Source organism: Cyclopterus lumpus, chromosome 15 (assembly GCF_009769545.1).
Source record: "Cyclopterus lumpus isolate fCycLum1 chromosome 15, fCycLum1.pri, whole genome shotgun sequence".
Classification (NCBI taxonomy): domain Eukaryota; kingdom Metazoa; phylum Chordata; class Actinopteri; order Perciformes; family Cyclopteridae; genus Cyclopterus; species Cyclopterus lumpus.
The window spans coordinates 11,418,982-11,436,654 of record NC_046980.1 but is presented as its reverse complement, the minus strand read 5'-3'; the positions used below and the strand labels follow the sequence as shown (position 1 = coordinate 11,436,654).

Below are 17,673 nucleotides of genomic sequence, written 5' to 3'. Positions count from 1 at the left end.
CTAAATAATGTGAATGCAACACATTTGAAATAACCTTTAATCAGCTGAAGGCCTTTAATGTGTCAAAGATTCATGTTGCCCTGCTTTGGAAAATGCACACGTCTGACAGATGTGCTGCACAGTGTTTGTTCATACTGTAGCTGTGCTAGTGCAGCGATGATGAAACTCCAGCAAGACCTGGAGGAAGCAAAATAGTGCAACTGCTCTGTCTACGGATGTGTTCTCTTCAAATGAATAATGCAGTGTAGATCCTCTTTCTGATTTATTCTTTTATTTATTGAAATCTAGGTAGTTGTTTATTTATTTTGCTTAGAGGGTGATCTAGTTGACACCGTTTGCAAATGATATGGATTGATAACTGGTGAGTTGTAGCTCAATAAAAAGACCTGCAGGTATCTTTCATCGTGCATAAGGGTGACGAGATTTCTGTAATCTTTGATGCTTCGAAGACTTAACCATCAGCTAAGAGCTGACTGCCTTCCCTTTGTCTCTAGTATATCTCCCTTGTTAAGTGGCTCCTGTTTCCTACATGCCTCAGCTGTGGATGTGGGTGGATGACACTGTGCCACATGAGATGCCTGCTTCATATGTCAAGGAGATACGAGAGGACAAAAGTCACAATAAAGGTGAATAGGCTCGGAGACCATTGCTAGCGAGGCCACACAAGATGACCTTGTGGAGGGAAACAAATTAAAAAAGAGACATTTATGAAACATAATTTGCTCACTAAATGATATGATGTGCCACACCAATACCACAGAGAAACAAATCCACCTAGACTATTGATGGCTATTGAAGAAGCATCACAGAGTGGAGCTCTAATATATGGTAGCGCTATGATTTTACAAACAGATTAGTCATCCTATGCTGAATCAGCTCTCCCTCTCAGCCATTATGTTGTCACTAATTACAGTGTCCGACAGATCATCAATTATTCATTGTGTGTGTTGCATATTTATTTATTATACATTATTACTAATTATAGTTATTAGAAGATACATGTATTTTATGTTAATGTTTTTCACAGAGATCATACTATAAGATAGTTATATATATAACAGATGCAGGCGCATACGGTTTAGCTTTAATGCATTTATATCCTGTGACTGTAGACTGTATGGAGCCTTATATTAGTGTGCTTTATTTCCCAACAAGCGCATTTAGTGATGTCATAAGGCATGTAAACCTTATGCCAGATGTTGAATGAAACCAGAGAATAACTTTGGTTCAGACAAGATGTTCACTTGTTGAGGAAACGGACTCTCCTCCAAATATATGGCAGAGATGGCTATTTGTAAAAGACTATATCTTAAAATATCATCTGCTGTCACATCGCACTCGTCTGCTGTAATCCCTTCACATCATGTGATAGCACAGTCCCAGATCAATGCACGTCAGTAATTGTAGTGCAGGCACACTTTTGGTTCTTCACTTGTGTCAAAATATGTTACAAACATCAGCGACAGCTGCCTGGGCATTTGAAAGTGGCATGGATAGAACCTGTCAAAACGATAGAAAAGATTGTTTGTCTTTTCTTTGCTTGGCAACTGTCTGGTCCACATTTCCAAAGAAGAAGGAGGTAATTGTGTCTTTTGGAATTGATAGCAGTGTTTACATTTTACATTCAAGCCCTGTGCTGAATGACTGAGGCAGTTGTCTGAACATCCTGACCGAAGGCAAAGGCATGTTTTCTCTATATATTCTGTTCCTTTGTCCTTGTGCCAGCATATGTCTCAGAAGGTCATCAGTACACTGGCTGCTTAAAGGGCCAGTGCGGAGCATTTCAGGGATCTATTTGCAGCAATGTAATAAAATGTAAATGTTTTAATTAGTGTATCATCTCTTGAAACTTAGATGTGTTGTGTTGTGATGAACTCACTGGACAAATTGTCCTTTCTGTAAGCGAACAGTTGTTTTTTTTTGCAGGTCTTACCTTGTGGTAACACCACCTCAGCCACCTGTAACGTAAAAGGCTGTGCGCTATACTCGCTTAATAACGTCACCATCATGTCCAACACAGTATTTGCCTTGGTCAGGTTGTCAGCCGGGCACTCAACAATGACATTGTCTTGAGGGTGATTTTTTAATAGTCACGATTGGTGATGGGAGGCATGGACATTGGTATTCAAACCTACACCCTGTCCCTTCAGACTGGTGGTCAAGTGTTTTCTTTCACACCAGGAAACCACTATATCATATTTCACTTGGGCCATTTTACCAAACTGGTGTTCTATTTCTCTCACCACAAGGCACATGGTCAATATCCTACTCTAGATGGCATAATGCAGGTCAAAACATTAGTGTCAGATTGGATTCAATGACATTCTTCTACCTTTAAACCAAATATATGTATCCTCGCTGCTCAATTGCATTTGTCATTTAACCTAATTTGGTTTGAAACAGTATGCTGTAACTGGAATGTAGCTGCCTTTCCTCTACAAGGTTCAGCTAATGTCGTTTTGAGATAATTGAGCCACCACAGTATATATAATATTCATATTATATCTGATGCACTTGGCTCCGGTCCATTTGGATCAGTCTGTGTGTCTGCAGGGACCAAAGCAGGCAGTGACAGTGATAGGGAAGGAGATATGCTTTGGCGGGTGGGCACTGGAGCATTTGGCAGCAGTTTCCTGCTCCATAGGTGGAGGCAGGCATGAACAGCGATGCAACTGTAACAGACTGTTGACCTCTACCAGAGCACCTGCAGGGTGAGATTATTAAGTAACGAGTCCCTGGTGAGAATATCAGCCTTCCTGTCAGAAGTTCTCCATAGCAGGCTGCCGCTGATTTGGGTGAACCAGTAAATGCATAAAATAACAGCAGCTATTTGACTGGAGCCATGCTTTTTTGTTTTGTCCAGCTCAGTACAAGGCTGTAATGATATGGTAAATTAATTTCTCACAACGGCATTCGGTCAGATTTGATCTGCCAATGATCTGCTTAATATACTTGTGTATCTTAAATATAAGCATTCATGTATTGTGCATTGAAGATAAAGAAATTATAAATCATGGCTAAATGCAGATGTTCTGTACATTTAATTATTCATTACATTTTCTTGTTGCGGGAATGTATCACTTTGACACATTTGGCATATCTTAAGTCATTATGCCGTACATTTCAGAAAGAAATGTAAGAAAAATTGAAACACAGTACATCCCATATACACATTCACATTTGTCAAATTCAGTGTGATTCAATTGAACACATACATACACACGGCACCCATAAAAAACATATATTTAACCATTGAGACACAGTTGGGGACCATATTGATTGTCTGTGTCTTTAAAGCAGTGTTTAACTACAGTAGCGTGATGTAAATATGTAGTTACAGTTTTGGCCCAAGCCACTGAAGCTCAATGACAGTAACACAGAGACAAGAATTTACAGGTCAGCAGGGCTCACAGCTGAGATTTAATGGCAAGATTTACACCCTGTGGGATTTTACAAGCAGGGAGAGGATTCGTTAACCCTTCATTGAACAAAATAGAGTGGATTATTCTTCCTCCTCCCTGTCCAAACTCATGTTGAGGAAATCCAGAGAGCCACGCTTTTGACACCTGTATTACACCAGGAGGTACACGCTTGCCCAGTGCACAAGGCAATTAATCTTGTCAATGTCAAGTGCATTGGGACAGAGGATGAAACAAAGATTTGACCTGATTGGCTTTGAAAAGGTCTCAGTTGGGAACGAAGAGGGTTACAGGGGGATGAGTTTGGCACATGCAAGGACAGATGCACAAAGCTTTGATTTATCTGTGTGACTCCCGTCTTTCCCAGAGAGCCTCAGAATGGCCACATCCATGGGTGTCCAGAATAAACACACATTAGTTGGCCAATTAATTACAGGGTCGAATACAGGGGGCAAGACTTTGAGAGGGCCAATTTGATCGCACATGTGTTCACTGGCTTTTACAGTCGCTGCGTGTGTCTGTTTGTGCGAGCCTCTGTAAGTTGATGTGTGTATGTATTCGTGAAAAAACTGATGTTTAACAAGGGGTAATGTAGGTCAACATTAGTTGACATGGGCACATGGGCACGACCCTCATTCACTCATCTAAAACCTCACGACTTTGTCATAAAACAGAGCTGTACCACACAACCGGGACAGTGCAATCGATATGCACGTCCTTGCTGCTCCAGTGTCAGAATTCATCAGGGCCTGGCATCGCCGTGGCCCGTGTATAATACCTTGCCAACATTTTCAAATGTTGTTTTAATGTCTGCCAGGTCATAGCAACAGCAATGGAGTGTCATGTGTCAAATAGGGTCGACTGAACTGAATCAACCCCACTCATTGAGGTATGTCAGTGGACAAGAGGTGACTGGCCCCTGTGAGTGTTCTAGGTGTCATTATCCACACCACGGCGTCAGTCATCCAAGCACTGGGCTTCCTCTGGCTCCAAACAGTCTAGGAATATACAAAGACACTCTCCTTGCATTTTAGGTGAGTTTAAGAAGGAGACTGCGGTTGAGAAATGCTGTGAATGTAAATACCTCTAAAAGGGCATTTTGGATCCGGGATGCTTGGATGAATGAAGCATGCCCCGAGTAAGCTCTCTCTCTATGTCTGCCGTTCCTTTGGCCAAAGGGAGGGAGGGGGTCTACGAGTGCAGGCGGGAGGTAGGCTGGAAGGGGAGGAGATGAAGCTCTGAACACTGCAGAACACGGAGGCGCGGTAGTGGGAGGCTGCATAGCTGTTACATCCTGCCATCCATATTTTTGATTCTTCACACTCTCATCCTGCCCGCAACTAATTTAGATACATTCATCTGTGTCCACTTTAATGGCATGCCAGGAAGCAGCGCATTTACAGTGGCCTGATACTATACAGATGGTTGTGTGTGGGACCTTAGTGTAATCTGTTATGCGTGGTGAGTGATATGAAGCATAAGACTCGCCGAGGGCTACAGTACCCGGAGTGAGCGCCCTGTGAATCTTTGCACAGTGTATTCTCTCTGACCTCAAATATTTGGTTTGTAAAATGATCCAGGGTTTATTTCAGCCTCTCCGATTCACTTGTTGGATAATGCATTAATGAAACATTCAGTATCTGTAAACATAGGATGGGAGCAATCCGCTCCGGATAAATAATACGGCCAAAAGTCCAGTTGAGACTGTGAAATTTCGAAGAGCCAAGACTAATAACAGCATCCATTAGGAGATGAGAACATCCGAGAGGCAACGCCTGCCTTGTGAGGAGCCAATGCGACAGGCACCCAAACTAGCATGGAAAGGCTTTACAGACATTCAGCCGATTCCGAGGTGGGAATTGAGCTCATAGTTGAATATAGATTTATCATCTTCACACCATAAAAATGTAAATTCAGATCATCAGCCCTCTTTCCTCTCCTTAAGAGTTGTTAAAATCAATGAGCTCTTAAAACTCAGCCGTGAAGACGTGGTAGAGACGTGGCTGTTGTAAAGAGCTGCTCTGAGGCTCCCTCGGGAATGCCTCGGTTTAGTTTCCACAGACATCCACTGTCTGCATTTCCTGTGTTTGCTTTCGACTCGAGTGTTTGCGTACTGTGTGGCGGGTAGGATTTTGGTGTTTGCTAAAGTAGCTCTATAATGGTTATTTTACCCAATGATAGGATGTGTTCTATGACACGGTGCCCTTGTTATGCCGCCTGTGTCCCCTTATATTGTGCGGCAGTTGAAAAGAGTCATAATGCGGTGTGAAAATGATTGGCCCTTTCTCTCTCTCTCTCTCTCTCATGCAGCTTCGTGCTCTTGTCTATTTCCTTCTTCTCTCTTCGTTGTAAGCCCTCTACAGAAAAAATCTCCTTTACGATGTTCAGTGCCTAATTGCCAGACTGCCTAATTAGGGATGTTACCCAACACACATCATACATTCATCCATTGAGGATGTCTATCCTCTCTCATAGAGAGCTTACAGCCTCCTCATTGGCTCTGTCCCCCACCGTGTACAACATTTGTGATGAAGCTAGTTTGCCATCTAGTGGCACATGTACAAATCACCATTCAGTCACGTGGGATCTACAGTTGAGTATCTGTGAGGAAAGCCTTCACCGAAAAAGCTTTAGCCAATAGCCTATATGTGCAATCTTGGCCAGCTGAGCTGTGTCTTAAGTCGGCTGCAGTGTCAGCCATCTCTTTATACGTCCCTGAATATTTAGATGGCTGGAAGTTAAAGAGAGCATTGTGTGCCAGTCAGAATGGTGAAAAATGCTAAGCTGCATTTGAGCCCCTGCCAGGCAGCTGTCGGCTTTGCCGTTCTCTTCCTGCCCCAGCCGCTTCTCTTAACCCTCAGTAAACAACTGGAACAAATCCTATTTTATTGAGGCTTTTACCAAGTGCAAGGGATCTCTGCAAGCTCCAGTGCCCAGGCATTTTCTGAGTTTGTGCAGTGTCCTAAAATGGCATCCATGGAGGGCAGTCAGAACTAGGGAATTTGCACTATCTGTCTCTAATTGGATCCTTAATCTGAAGCAGGTGAGGCTGCGGCCTCTACAGTGTTTTTTGTGACATTTTAAGCACGCGGTATAATCAATATTTACCTCAAAAGCGCTGATAGCTGATTTGACACAGTCAAAAGGGCTTTGGTGAGAATTCTGTCAACTGTAGCCGATCGAGCTGCAGAGTTGGTGTGAATACTCTGAATATTTGTCCCCTTCTCCAACTGATACTCAGCTGAAATCTTAAAGCTAACGCCCAGAAGCAGCTGGGCTCATGTGGTGTACGTGTGAAGAAATATTATTAATGTCAGTGAAACTGCAGAAAGCATATGTGAGAGCTCTTTTCTCATAAAATAAAGAACCACAATGAACAAGTAGATGATTTTACTGCAATTCTTTGCAATTTTAATTGATTATTAGACACATACGGTTGCCGCAGAATTCTTGGCATTTTAGAGATCCTTTGTGCATACTTGATGCTGTTTTTCCCTAGTCTTTCTGAATCCTATGGTTCATGGTGCAAACGTAAAAAAAAATCAGAAAATATTTGCAAGGGGAAGGGATGACATTTCAGAATTAATTACAGAATAAATTAGCTTTAGCTGGCAGTGTGAGTAATTGTATGTATCGTGTCTGAATCTGGATACTATGAGTGTTCCTGAGGGACTCGAGGTTTGGCCGTAGAAATGAAGGGATAAAGTGCATCTGGTTGTAATTTTTTCAGTCCACTTTTTTCCTCCCCATCTTTCACAGGCCGCAAGCAGACAAGCATTTTCACTAGGGAATAAATATTGTGACAGGCTGTGTTGTGGCAAACTTCCTCTGTGTATGTGTGTGCACGCCACATGTGCACATTTGTCTGTCTGTATTTGGGTCTTTTTTTGGGTGCGAATACAGAAGTTCACACTTCTGGATGTCCATGTGTGTTTTTGGACAATCCAAATAATCCTTTGAACATCTGTGTGGAAGAGTAATTTTTTTTTGTCAGCTTGCACTCAAACAACAAGAACAGGAATCTCCACGGAATGAGAATATTATGAGGAGCGTGTATCATCTTCACTGCTTTTGTCCATACTTGTTTAGCAAGGAAATCCAGCTGCTGCTCATAAGCCACATAGTCGGTTCTAGTTAAACACAGTACAGCAGTTAGACAACAGGCTCAGGTGGCCTGAGCACATGCCCCTGGAGGGAGACAGGACTTCGCTCAGGCAGAACGAGTGGGAGTGGCATGTGAGTTTTTCAGTCAAGAAAAGGTCATCTCTCCCATGAGCCCCATAACATGGCTTTGGTAATGTCAGATAGCTTCCCCTTCAGGACATTCAACTTATTTTGTCACACATATAAGAAAGAGCAGTATAGCGTATTCGATTTGTGACGATTAGTCGGTCAAGGTGTCGAACCAGGCTGTGTTTGGTCAAAAGTGTTCAAAGTAAAGGGTTTGGTGGTAAATTAATAAGCGCTTGTGTACAAGGTGTGACGTGGTGGGAAAAACAGCCTTTCTAAAATGGTTATGTTGTGGCTCCTACAAATACAAATTTGTTAAAATTGGGACGTAAAAGTAGATTTCTAATTTAGAAGAGAATGATTGTAAATAGGAAAGGCAGTTTGTCACTTTTGGGAGAATTGACCTTTTTATCTTTACACAGAGAGGCAAATTAGAACAAAATCAGAGATGAGATATTATGTTTGAAATAAGATAAGACCTGAAATGTTGAAATTGATATACCCACTGATAGCTGTCCCTGCATTAAAGGGAGAACCATCATAATCCGTCTGTGTGTCAGGTTTGAGTTGGGTCCTGTGGTGTTCATCTCTGGAGGCTCCACCAGCTTATCTACTGACCCCTCTCGACAGGGGCATTTGTCAGGTGGATTATGTGGCTTTTTGATGGTATATCTGCTGTATTGCTAAAAATGCAACACCTTCTGGTCTCTCCATTTTACGCCACTGCGTTATCCCAGTATGGGTAGTCAGACAGGGAATGTCTCCGAGAACATGTTGACATTTGGGATAAGGATTATGGAGATATCATAAGCGAGTGCCTCTCCTGTGTGTCACTGTCGCTGTTGACTTGGCTCTCAGATTGGGGCTTGTGTTGCAGCACTGAGCCGGGGCCACAAGTCTGTGCTTTCCTTTTAGACTTTACAACTCACTGCAGAGTTGAAGCCAGTCGAGGCTGGGATACATGTGGATTAAGTCGGGAGTTAAAAATACGCTGTCAATCTACAGAGGCCTGCTTCTTACCACAGCTCAAACCATTATTGAATTACTAGTTAACGTGGGGTGCTTTTCACACCTCTGTCTTCAGGTTTTCAGGGTTTTAGAGTGAAACAGATAAATGGTGTTTGTTAATATGTGTTAGGTCTTGTCAGCCCATCTTTCGTTTACTCAAGAAGCCAGTACATCTGTCACTCCGACTCTCTCTCCTTTCCTCTCCTCCTCAATCCCTTCATCTTTCTCCATCTCCTTCCCTTCCTCTCATCCCTCATTTCCTTCCATGCATTCCTCTATCTCTCCCTCCGACTAATATACTGCAATGACCTGAAGGAGGGCTTCACACTGCAGCGCTCAAATAATAATCAAGCACTAGGATGATGTCAAATTTATAGGACACTGAGCGTTGCATAGCAACAGAGATTGCCTGGGTGATCCAACAGGCGCTGGAAGTTGGGTGAGGGAGGAACAGGGCGAGTGACAGGAGACAGGAGAAGGAAGGAGAGATGACAAGAAAAACAGGAAAGAGGGATGAGATGAGAGTAATGGAGTTATGACATTATACACAAAGGACATGAGAGATGGAGAAACAGAAAAGGAAATGGAAGCGTTCAGGTTTGGCTGAGCTGAAAGAAAAGATTCACAGACAATGTTGGCTGGTCTTGCGGGCTTGCCACTCTATTCAAATTAAAGTTATATCCCAGCTATCATCATTTTGACATATTATACCTTGGCATACAAAGGTTGTGTTGAGTTTAAAAGTCTCTTGAATCAAGCAGAGCAGAATTAATGATCAAAGTGCGAGCTGCTCTTTTGCTCTCGCTAAAAAGCATCCTTTTGTCATGTTGTCATACATTTCTCATGTTTTTTACTTCGTCTTACATTTCTTTCAATCTTTTTAGAAGTCAAAATCATCAGTTTCAGTTTGCTGTTCATCCTTGTTGCCTAGAGACTGCTTTGGACTGCAGTTTACCTCTGACATCTATCTTCTGGTGTTTTGTCTACGTTCTTCACAACAAAAATTGTAGAAAAGAGAAAAAGAACAAAAACAATACTGACACTGAATACTAAGACAGAACTACAATGAAGCTTTGTATACAGGTGCAGAATTCATGGCATTTTCTTTACTTTTGAGAATTGGCATTTTTGATAAACATACATATTCTAAAACTAAAACAACCATCAACATCATTTGAATGCTTGTGATTTTGAGAACAATATACAAACATTTGTTTAGCATGCAAAGTGTTTAAACAGTGAATGCAAATAGGTCACATTAACTCTGTCTCCTTCAGGAATGCACAATTAAGCTGAAAATATGATGTGATTTAAAAAAAATCTCGACAATGAAGGCAAGTAGATGTTAACACTCGCCACTGACACAAATGGAAATGTAACTACCTGGTATCAAAGATTTTTTTTATGCTTCCATGCCGACAACAGCCGTAGCCGGAGGCATTATGTTTTTGGGTTGTCTGTCTGTCCGTCCGTCCAGTCCATTCTTGGGAACATAAGTAATATCCCAGGAACGCCTGGAGAGGATTTCAAATGTGGCACAAACGTCAAGGCTGAACTGATTAGATTTTGGTGGTCAATGTCCCTGTGACCTCACAAAACATGTTTAGTTCAGAACTCATCAGTGGATGAACGGGTGTGAATGGGTGAATGTCATGTAGTGTAAAACTGCTTTGATTGGTCGGGAGACTAGAAAGGCGCGATACAAGTACAGGTCCATTTACCATTTACATTTTGGGCAGACATGGATGTAACACGGCTGGATGGTGGAGGAATACAACCTAAGATCGTGACTGTAGTTTTAGCATGTGCCAATACGCATGTATTGTTCTCTGCAATGACAACACACCAACAAACAAATCTCTTACATGACTGAACATCATTGTAAAATGACCTCAATTCCAAATGTCAGAGTATCCCTTTAGGTACACTTTTACAAAAGTCTAGAAGGTCCAAACATGACATTTAGACTTGATCAAATCGTTGAAATGGCATCAACACAGAATTCAACTTAAAACCCTGAGTTAATACTCCGAAACACCTCACTCACTGTGCTAAAGGCGAGACTGTTTCAGCAGTTGCTGTAGTATTTGGGTGTTCATGGGCACTACGGCAGCTACTGGCATCTTGATTAGCTCAGTATTTCAGAGCCAGTATGTCCCTTCAGACGCAGTTATCTCACTGTGTCACTGGCAGGTGTTTTAGTTTGGAGTCAACTGAGTGCAAACGGTGATGACAGCTGTGCTCCGGACTAATTATTTCTTGTCACTGCACAGATTTGCTAGGGATGGCGTGCTAACCAGAGGTCGTCTGTACACAGAAGTGTCAGTCTAACCCCAATGTCACCTGGTGTAGTCTTTTTAATGTATGGCTTTATAGTCAACATGAGCTGTCTGTTTATAAATATTACATGAATATCTTTTCAAAGACGGAAAACCCGCACATGGACTTCCGACATAGGAAGTTCATCTACATTCAGCTTGAACTCGGCTACACGTGGCTAATATTGAGAACGCCCCGTTTATGTCAAAAGGGGAGACAAAGGGCCCCTGCCACTTGAACCGCTCCAGATATTACTTGTTTGCGGTCCGGAAACAGAAAGGGCAACCAGAAAGTGGTTGTTTGTCCGGCGTTCACACCAACCCAAATGAACCACACCAAGAGTTTTGTTAATATAAGAAACACCTCTTAGTACAATGAAATACAATTCAGCAGCACCACAAAAAAATGACCTCTGAATGGCCATAAAGTTGTCAGCTTCAACAAAAAATGAACATTATGATCATCATAAAAGGTTACATTTATGGCAGGGCCATTTCAATGCATTAGTTTTAGGTAAGTGTACCTAGTAAACTGGCAAGTGAATATAAATCCAATGTCTCTCTTATGTCATAAAGGCAAGATTAAACTAAGATGTAAGTATGTGTTTTTGTGAGCTAAATGTACTAAAGAAACAAACAAACAAAATCTTTACTAAGTGGGGAAATGAAGTTATAAACCAAATCAATTCGTTGAGAACTAAGCATCACACTGTTTGTTTTAATGATAATATGCAAATAAGTGGACACAAAATTAATTTTGCGTTAAGAGGTTTAGGGGTAAATGTGGAGAAATAATTTAGAAAACTGCATAATTCACGACCTGCTTGGAATAATAGCATATGAAATATTCATTAGCTAAATTACTTATCTATGTAATCTGCTTTTGTTGTTGAGTTCAGGGGAAAAAGGGCAGCGGAGAGCGATAAGGCTAGAAAAAAATGTCTGTGTATGTACATTATGCAAATGTGGCAATTATTCAATGTCAGGCTTTTCATTCACAGTGAAAGATTTTTAAAAATAACACGGTCCACCCTCGCCAAAACAGGATCTTTATTTGTGAGAAGTAGACTTCTATACAAAAGTGAATGTCTTTTGAATCTAGACAAGCACTCACTGAATACTTTTCTTTTCCTGTCACAAAGCTCACCAACCCCAATTACATTCACACAGTTTGTTCCAATGCCATATAATGCTCGGCATTTGAGGCAAAGGATTTTAAAGTTTAAAGGTGCAGTTCCGGCACGTCAACGCAGTTCCAACAGCTCTTCTCAAGGTGGCACTCATTCATGCTCACATTAAAGCACATGTTTCCTCAAAGCCACATTAACACAGATGATCAAAAGGCGCTGGCCAAGCCTTTGTTGGCACATCAAACAACATGAACAGAGGAAAGTGTGCAATTCCCAAAAGGATCGGCACACACTGGTTCCATTGTGTCATTATTAAGGTTAATATGTACCGCACTACACCTTGGCTTCTCCTGTTTTGCATTATTCCTGTAATCTGTGGACGACAAACAGAAACACCAAACAGCATCTAAGCATGAGCGCACATACAAACAGATGATTAAAAGCAATCGCTCTCCGTGTTCCTTTCCTTTGTTTTTTGCAGGCAATCGTACACGTCAAATTCGACCCAGTTAATCAAAGTCTGCATACATGGAGTTTCAGAAGGAAAGATTCGGGGGCGTTGCTTTGTGATTTTCTCAGCCGCCAGTGATCCGTCGTTCTCTACAGTACTAACTAACACTGTGTAGGAGAAAAGTGATTTTATGCCAACCGCACTGTACAGTAGTTTCAATATAGCAATTTATCTGATGAAGGAACTCTTATTAGGATGTATCATCTGTAGCCATAGTGCAGATATCAGCATTGTCTCATACGTTCGGTGGATTGATACGGGCCAGAGCATTACCATCTCCTAATTGAGTTGATTTCACATTCGTCTTGTGTGTGTGAAAGCCAGCTAATTCCAGGGATTCCTTATAACACAGGGCCAGTGATGCTCTGCCAGTTTACAGCTGTAAGGATATCCACAAAGCTTCATCCTCTTTTCTCACAAGGACATAAACCCTCCAAATGTACATTATACCAACTTCGGTTTGGTTCGGATCGCATTACATCTCATTACGGTGTCAGCTTTTTGAGCCTCTCAAGCACGAAGGGCTTTTGCAATTCACATAATATCAAAAAGGAAACGCCTCAAACAAGCGAATATGGTTACAAATGGTCGCTTCTCCCTGACCTCGTTTTGCATTGCTGGACAGCACAGGCTGGCTTGGCCTGTTTGCAGCTGTATCTGCTCCTTGGATAGATTGATGCACAGAGGGACTCACACAGCTGGAAAGGAGGCAGTAAACCAGAGGAGGGAACAAAGACTAGTGGGCTGCACGGGGTGCAGCAATTAAGCTGTTGTCTTGTTGTTAATTAAAAGCAAATTAGAGACTGTGAGTTGCTGTCTGCCCTTAATCGCTGGCAGCATGTATGCCCAACCACACCTGTTGTTTTATCTCCATTCACTCATCGTAATCTTTTTTCTTCTTCTTCTTCCTCCTTAGGGACGGAGAGGAAAGACTGGGGAGCCTGGACTCAGAGGCCTGCCTGTAAATGATACACAGTAACACAGACACATACATACAATCTGTATTTTTAATTTATTTTCTATAATTATTATTATTATTATTAATAATAATAATAATAATAATAATAATACATTTTATTTGTATACCGCTTTAAAGGGTACTTAAGGCACTTTACATGATAAAACCAAACAATTGAAGAAATAAGAATGTACACAAGAGAGATGACATAAGAGTAAGCAACAATGGAGCAAGGGAGAAGGCCCCCAGGTTCCGATGCATGGACAGAGAGTGTGTGGGTGTGTGTGTGTGTGTGTGTGTGTGTGTGTGTGTGTGTGTGTGTGGGGGGGGGGGGGGGGGTACAAGGGTTGTATTAAGGTAGCTCTTCAGAATGCTTGTATTGATGAGCAGGACAAGTCTGCCTATAAGGCCCGTTGACTACTTGAATTATAGTGTTTTCCTCAGGCGTCCAAACCAATCCCACAAACTGTTTGTGTGTTTGTGTAGTGACCCACACAGCAAAGGGTACACACACCACGATGTGTGAAAGGAGACAGCCTGTCAGACTCTTAACTGCTCTAATGTCAGGACAAAAAGGAGCATCATGTAGCTCTGAAGCTTTGGGTGTCCAATTATTTCCATGCACTATCGCCCTAATTACACTCTTGAACAGGACATCAGGGTTTGTCGTACTTTATATTATCCAGAAAGATTCTGTTCTGCTTCTATCACCGTTATGCTCAATAGATTCAATTATCTTTAGTCAAATTTGAGCTACTCACTGTAAAACCTCTTCTGCATGACGGAATGTATCCCCTGCCTCCTTAATAACTCATAAAGTTGTAGGACACAAAGTCGTAGGACAAAAGAAAGACTCGATGGAGAAGCTGTGACATTTCTAAATGGCAATGTCCCGATGATACCCTTAATATGTGCCAGCTTTGCTTCCCTCCCCTGGTATTGGCATTTATGAGTCACCTGTTTTGCTGAGGTAGATCTCAGGGGCAAAATCATCTATTCAAAACACACACCAGAGTATCACTCTCTCTTGTCCATTGGCAGCAGGACAGTGCTTGCAGTTGAGGGGGCAGCGGTTATTTTTAAGTCAAATTAGCGAGAGTCTGTGAAAGGCATGTAACACACACGCTCAAAGATGATCTATAATCTGCTTGTGGGCAGCAATGTCCTTATGAGAGCTAACACTAGTGTAAAGGTTAGATACTTGAACACAACAGGTCTTTGCTGTAAATCTGAATGTTTTATAAAAGTAAACATGCCAGTTTAAATAAAGGTCAGGAACGCTTAGGATGTACTAAAGAGCAATGATTCATTTTTGTGGCATGAAATCCTTCTATCCATTCTCTGTGTGAAAAGGCTGCTTCGCTGCATGTAATGGCAGGGTTCCTGGGGAACCCTGGAATGAGCAAATGTCAAGGTATCACTCAAAACATTGTTCATCACAAAACCAAGTACCGACATGTAGCATTTTAAAGTAGATTTGAGCTGCCTCCCCGTTTGATAAACGGGCCCTTACCTGCACTTCAAGCAAGGGTGAATTGTCAATATGACTGAGCAGTGTTCATTGTAGCAGTCCTCCAAAAAGGAGTTTAATCATGTGTTGTCTGTATAAAGAAATACAGTGTGCATGTTATTGTCCCAAGTAGTCCGCCTCGACAAGTCAGACGTATGTGTGACCAGACATCTGTCCTTGATTTGTGTTTGCAGTGAGGAACGGATCTCCCTCGTCGGAAATGGCACCTTTCAGTCAATTGTAGCCTTTCTACTGTGCAAGTTAAATAGCTGTTCCCACCTTGCACCTCCTGCAGCGCAGCGCAGCACAGCGTGACTCAGTGCTCACACTCCAAACAGACAGATGGCCGTTACATACAGTGCTTTTGCAAAAAGGGTCTGTACTAATTTTCATGAAGCCCCAGGGGTGTTGTAGCTCACCAGAGGCTCATAAGATATGCGGTGTAAAAAAACTTGCAGACATGGACCTCAACCAGGCCCTTCTACTGTCTTTGTTGCCACCCGCCTCCTTCACAACCTTACCCCCTCAGCCCCCACCACCAACACACCGGGCCTCCAGTGGCCCACTTGTGATCATCCGGAGAGTGAAAGCTATTGTGTAGTGGACTACCTCCTGACCGCAGCTGTTCATTTGATGTATAGGTACGTCATTTTGCTGGGGTGTCAACTCACGCCGCAGAATTCCTCCTGCTCCTTCTGCCCAGAGGAAGGAGAAGTGTCAGCTGGCCAACCTTGAAAAAGAAAGTTGGATGAGGACACACTTATTATACCTCAAAACACATGGGATAGCAGTATAGACCAGAGGTGAAAGCACAACGGATAGCGGTTTCATTTGGATGAGAAATAACACGATATTAAGATGCCCTAGTAAGTCATGCTGAAGAAGTCAACAGAGATTACCTTGATTCACTTTTCATGAGTTTTCTATAATTGGCTGCAGTTTTATTATCTCACTTGAATCAGTCTCATATCATAAAATGGAGCTGTAAAATGCAAACCTTCACTTAGCAGAGGAAAATAGCTCTTAGATTGTGGCTTCAGCATATGTTTTGCAATTGCTACTTCACTTTCATAGGCCTTTTCCATTTTCATCACCAGCAATTAAAACCCAGTAACATTAACAAATAATAATTGCTAATCATTGTTGGTTCAACTTTAGCTCAAGTAAATCGGCTTTCTGTCACAGCAAACTGACTTCAGAATGATGAAAGGTAGAGTAACACCTGCAGGAGACAAAGCCTGCAGGAGACCAACGCTACCCGTTTCAGATTAGATTAAAGGATGCATTATGATTAAATAATATGATTAAAGCGTTCGTTTGACTCCTGCTGATGTTATGTAGAAACACACCACAAAGAATGCCTACATTCAAGGTGCATGCCAGCCGTGCCCTTGCCACGAATCAGCCATGCCCTTACATTACAGACACATCTTCCGTTTGTCATAAAAAATGTATGCTTACTGTGGCTGACAAGAGAATACTCTTGTCTCAGAGAATCACTTCACTTTTTAATCCGTTAAAAGGAAAGCACAGCTCCACATTTAAAGGAATTCACACAATCCATCTTAATGAGGAGGAGAAGGTAAATGGAATGGAAAGTAACAGTAATAATTGAGCAAAATCAGAGATTCTCCCTGCCTCTCAGTGGCCATCCCTGTGCATTTTTTAGCTTGGACAAAACAGACGCAAGTTGGACTAAACTGCAGCTCGTGTAACATCTGTGTGAGCCCGCCCCCCTCTCACTCACTCAGCAGAGTGTGAATGTTTTAAAGTGAAAAACAAAAAGTCTGTGCCGGGAAGGCGGCGTTCTCATGAATCACATCTCCATAACGGTATCTCCCCCTGACAGTCTCAAACGGGCTCTCACAGAACGCCGCAGATATTGATGGAGAGCCGGAGAAGGATGCAGACAGGCTAAATTACAGTTTGATGACTCAAGGTGCCTCAAAATGAACATATCACCCACAGACATCCACAGGTGGACCATTTCACTGTCTTGGGCTTTTTCATTGTGTAAATACAGTGATAATCTAGATAAATACTGGCCGTGCTGCAGTTAATCTCGTTTGAAAGGTTTATTAACTTGTTACATACCCCTCTGCCAATAAACTGACTTTGAAGGATCTTCCATGGAGATCTTACAATGATAACGACAGAAATATTTTTGCCTTAATACGCTGTAAATTTACATTGAGCAATGATTTAGTGTGGAAACATTTTCCGTGTGAAGCATAGTATGTGTTTTACAGATGTAAGACAGATATTGTACTTTATTGTACAAGGCCTCTGATTGATAGCAGGCCAGCAATGATAAAGTTGATGAAGTTGATAAGATTATGATTGTAAAATCATGAGATCCAATGTGGTTGATAAAGCTGAATAGAATTCAATTAGTACTCAAAGTCAATTTTGCCAGCAGTCCGTCCTCCCCGCCTAAAATATTAATAGGACAATCCATCTGTTCACACATCGCAGCAGTTTACTGACTTAATAACAGCTCATAATTTGGATGAGGAAACAGTGACTATAACTCATTAGATGAACGGTATCACAGCGGCTGCCGTTAGCGAGGGGTAGGCATGGGGGAGG

The 17,673-nt window shown here is 42.0% G+C and overlaps 1 protein-coding gene across 1 annotated transcript in view; it reads left to right on the top strand.

Annotated features, from left to right (window-relative positions):
- The window catches only part of LOC117743616 (collagen alpha-1(XIX) chain), a 91,599-nt gene that overhangs the window by 36,492 nt on the left and 37,434 nt on the right, over positions 1 to 17,673 (top strand). Inside the window, exon 15 of the mRNA XM_034551244.1 lies at positions 13,533 to 13,577. Coding sequence (XP_034407135.1) covers positions 13,533 to 13,577 — 45 coding nt within the window. The remainder of the gene's footprint in view (positions 1 to 13,532; positions 13,578 to 17,673) is intronic.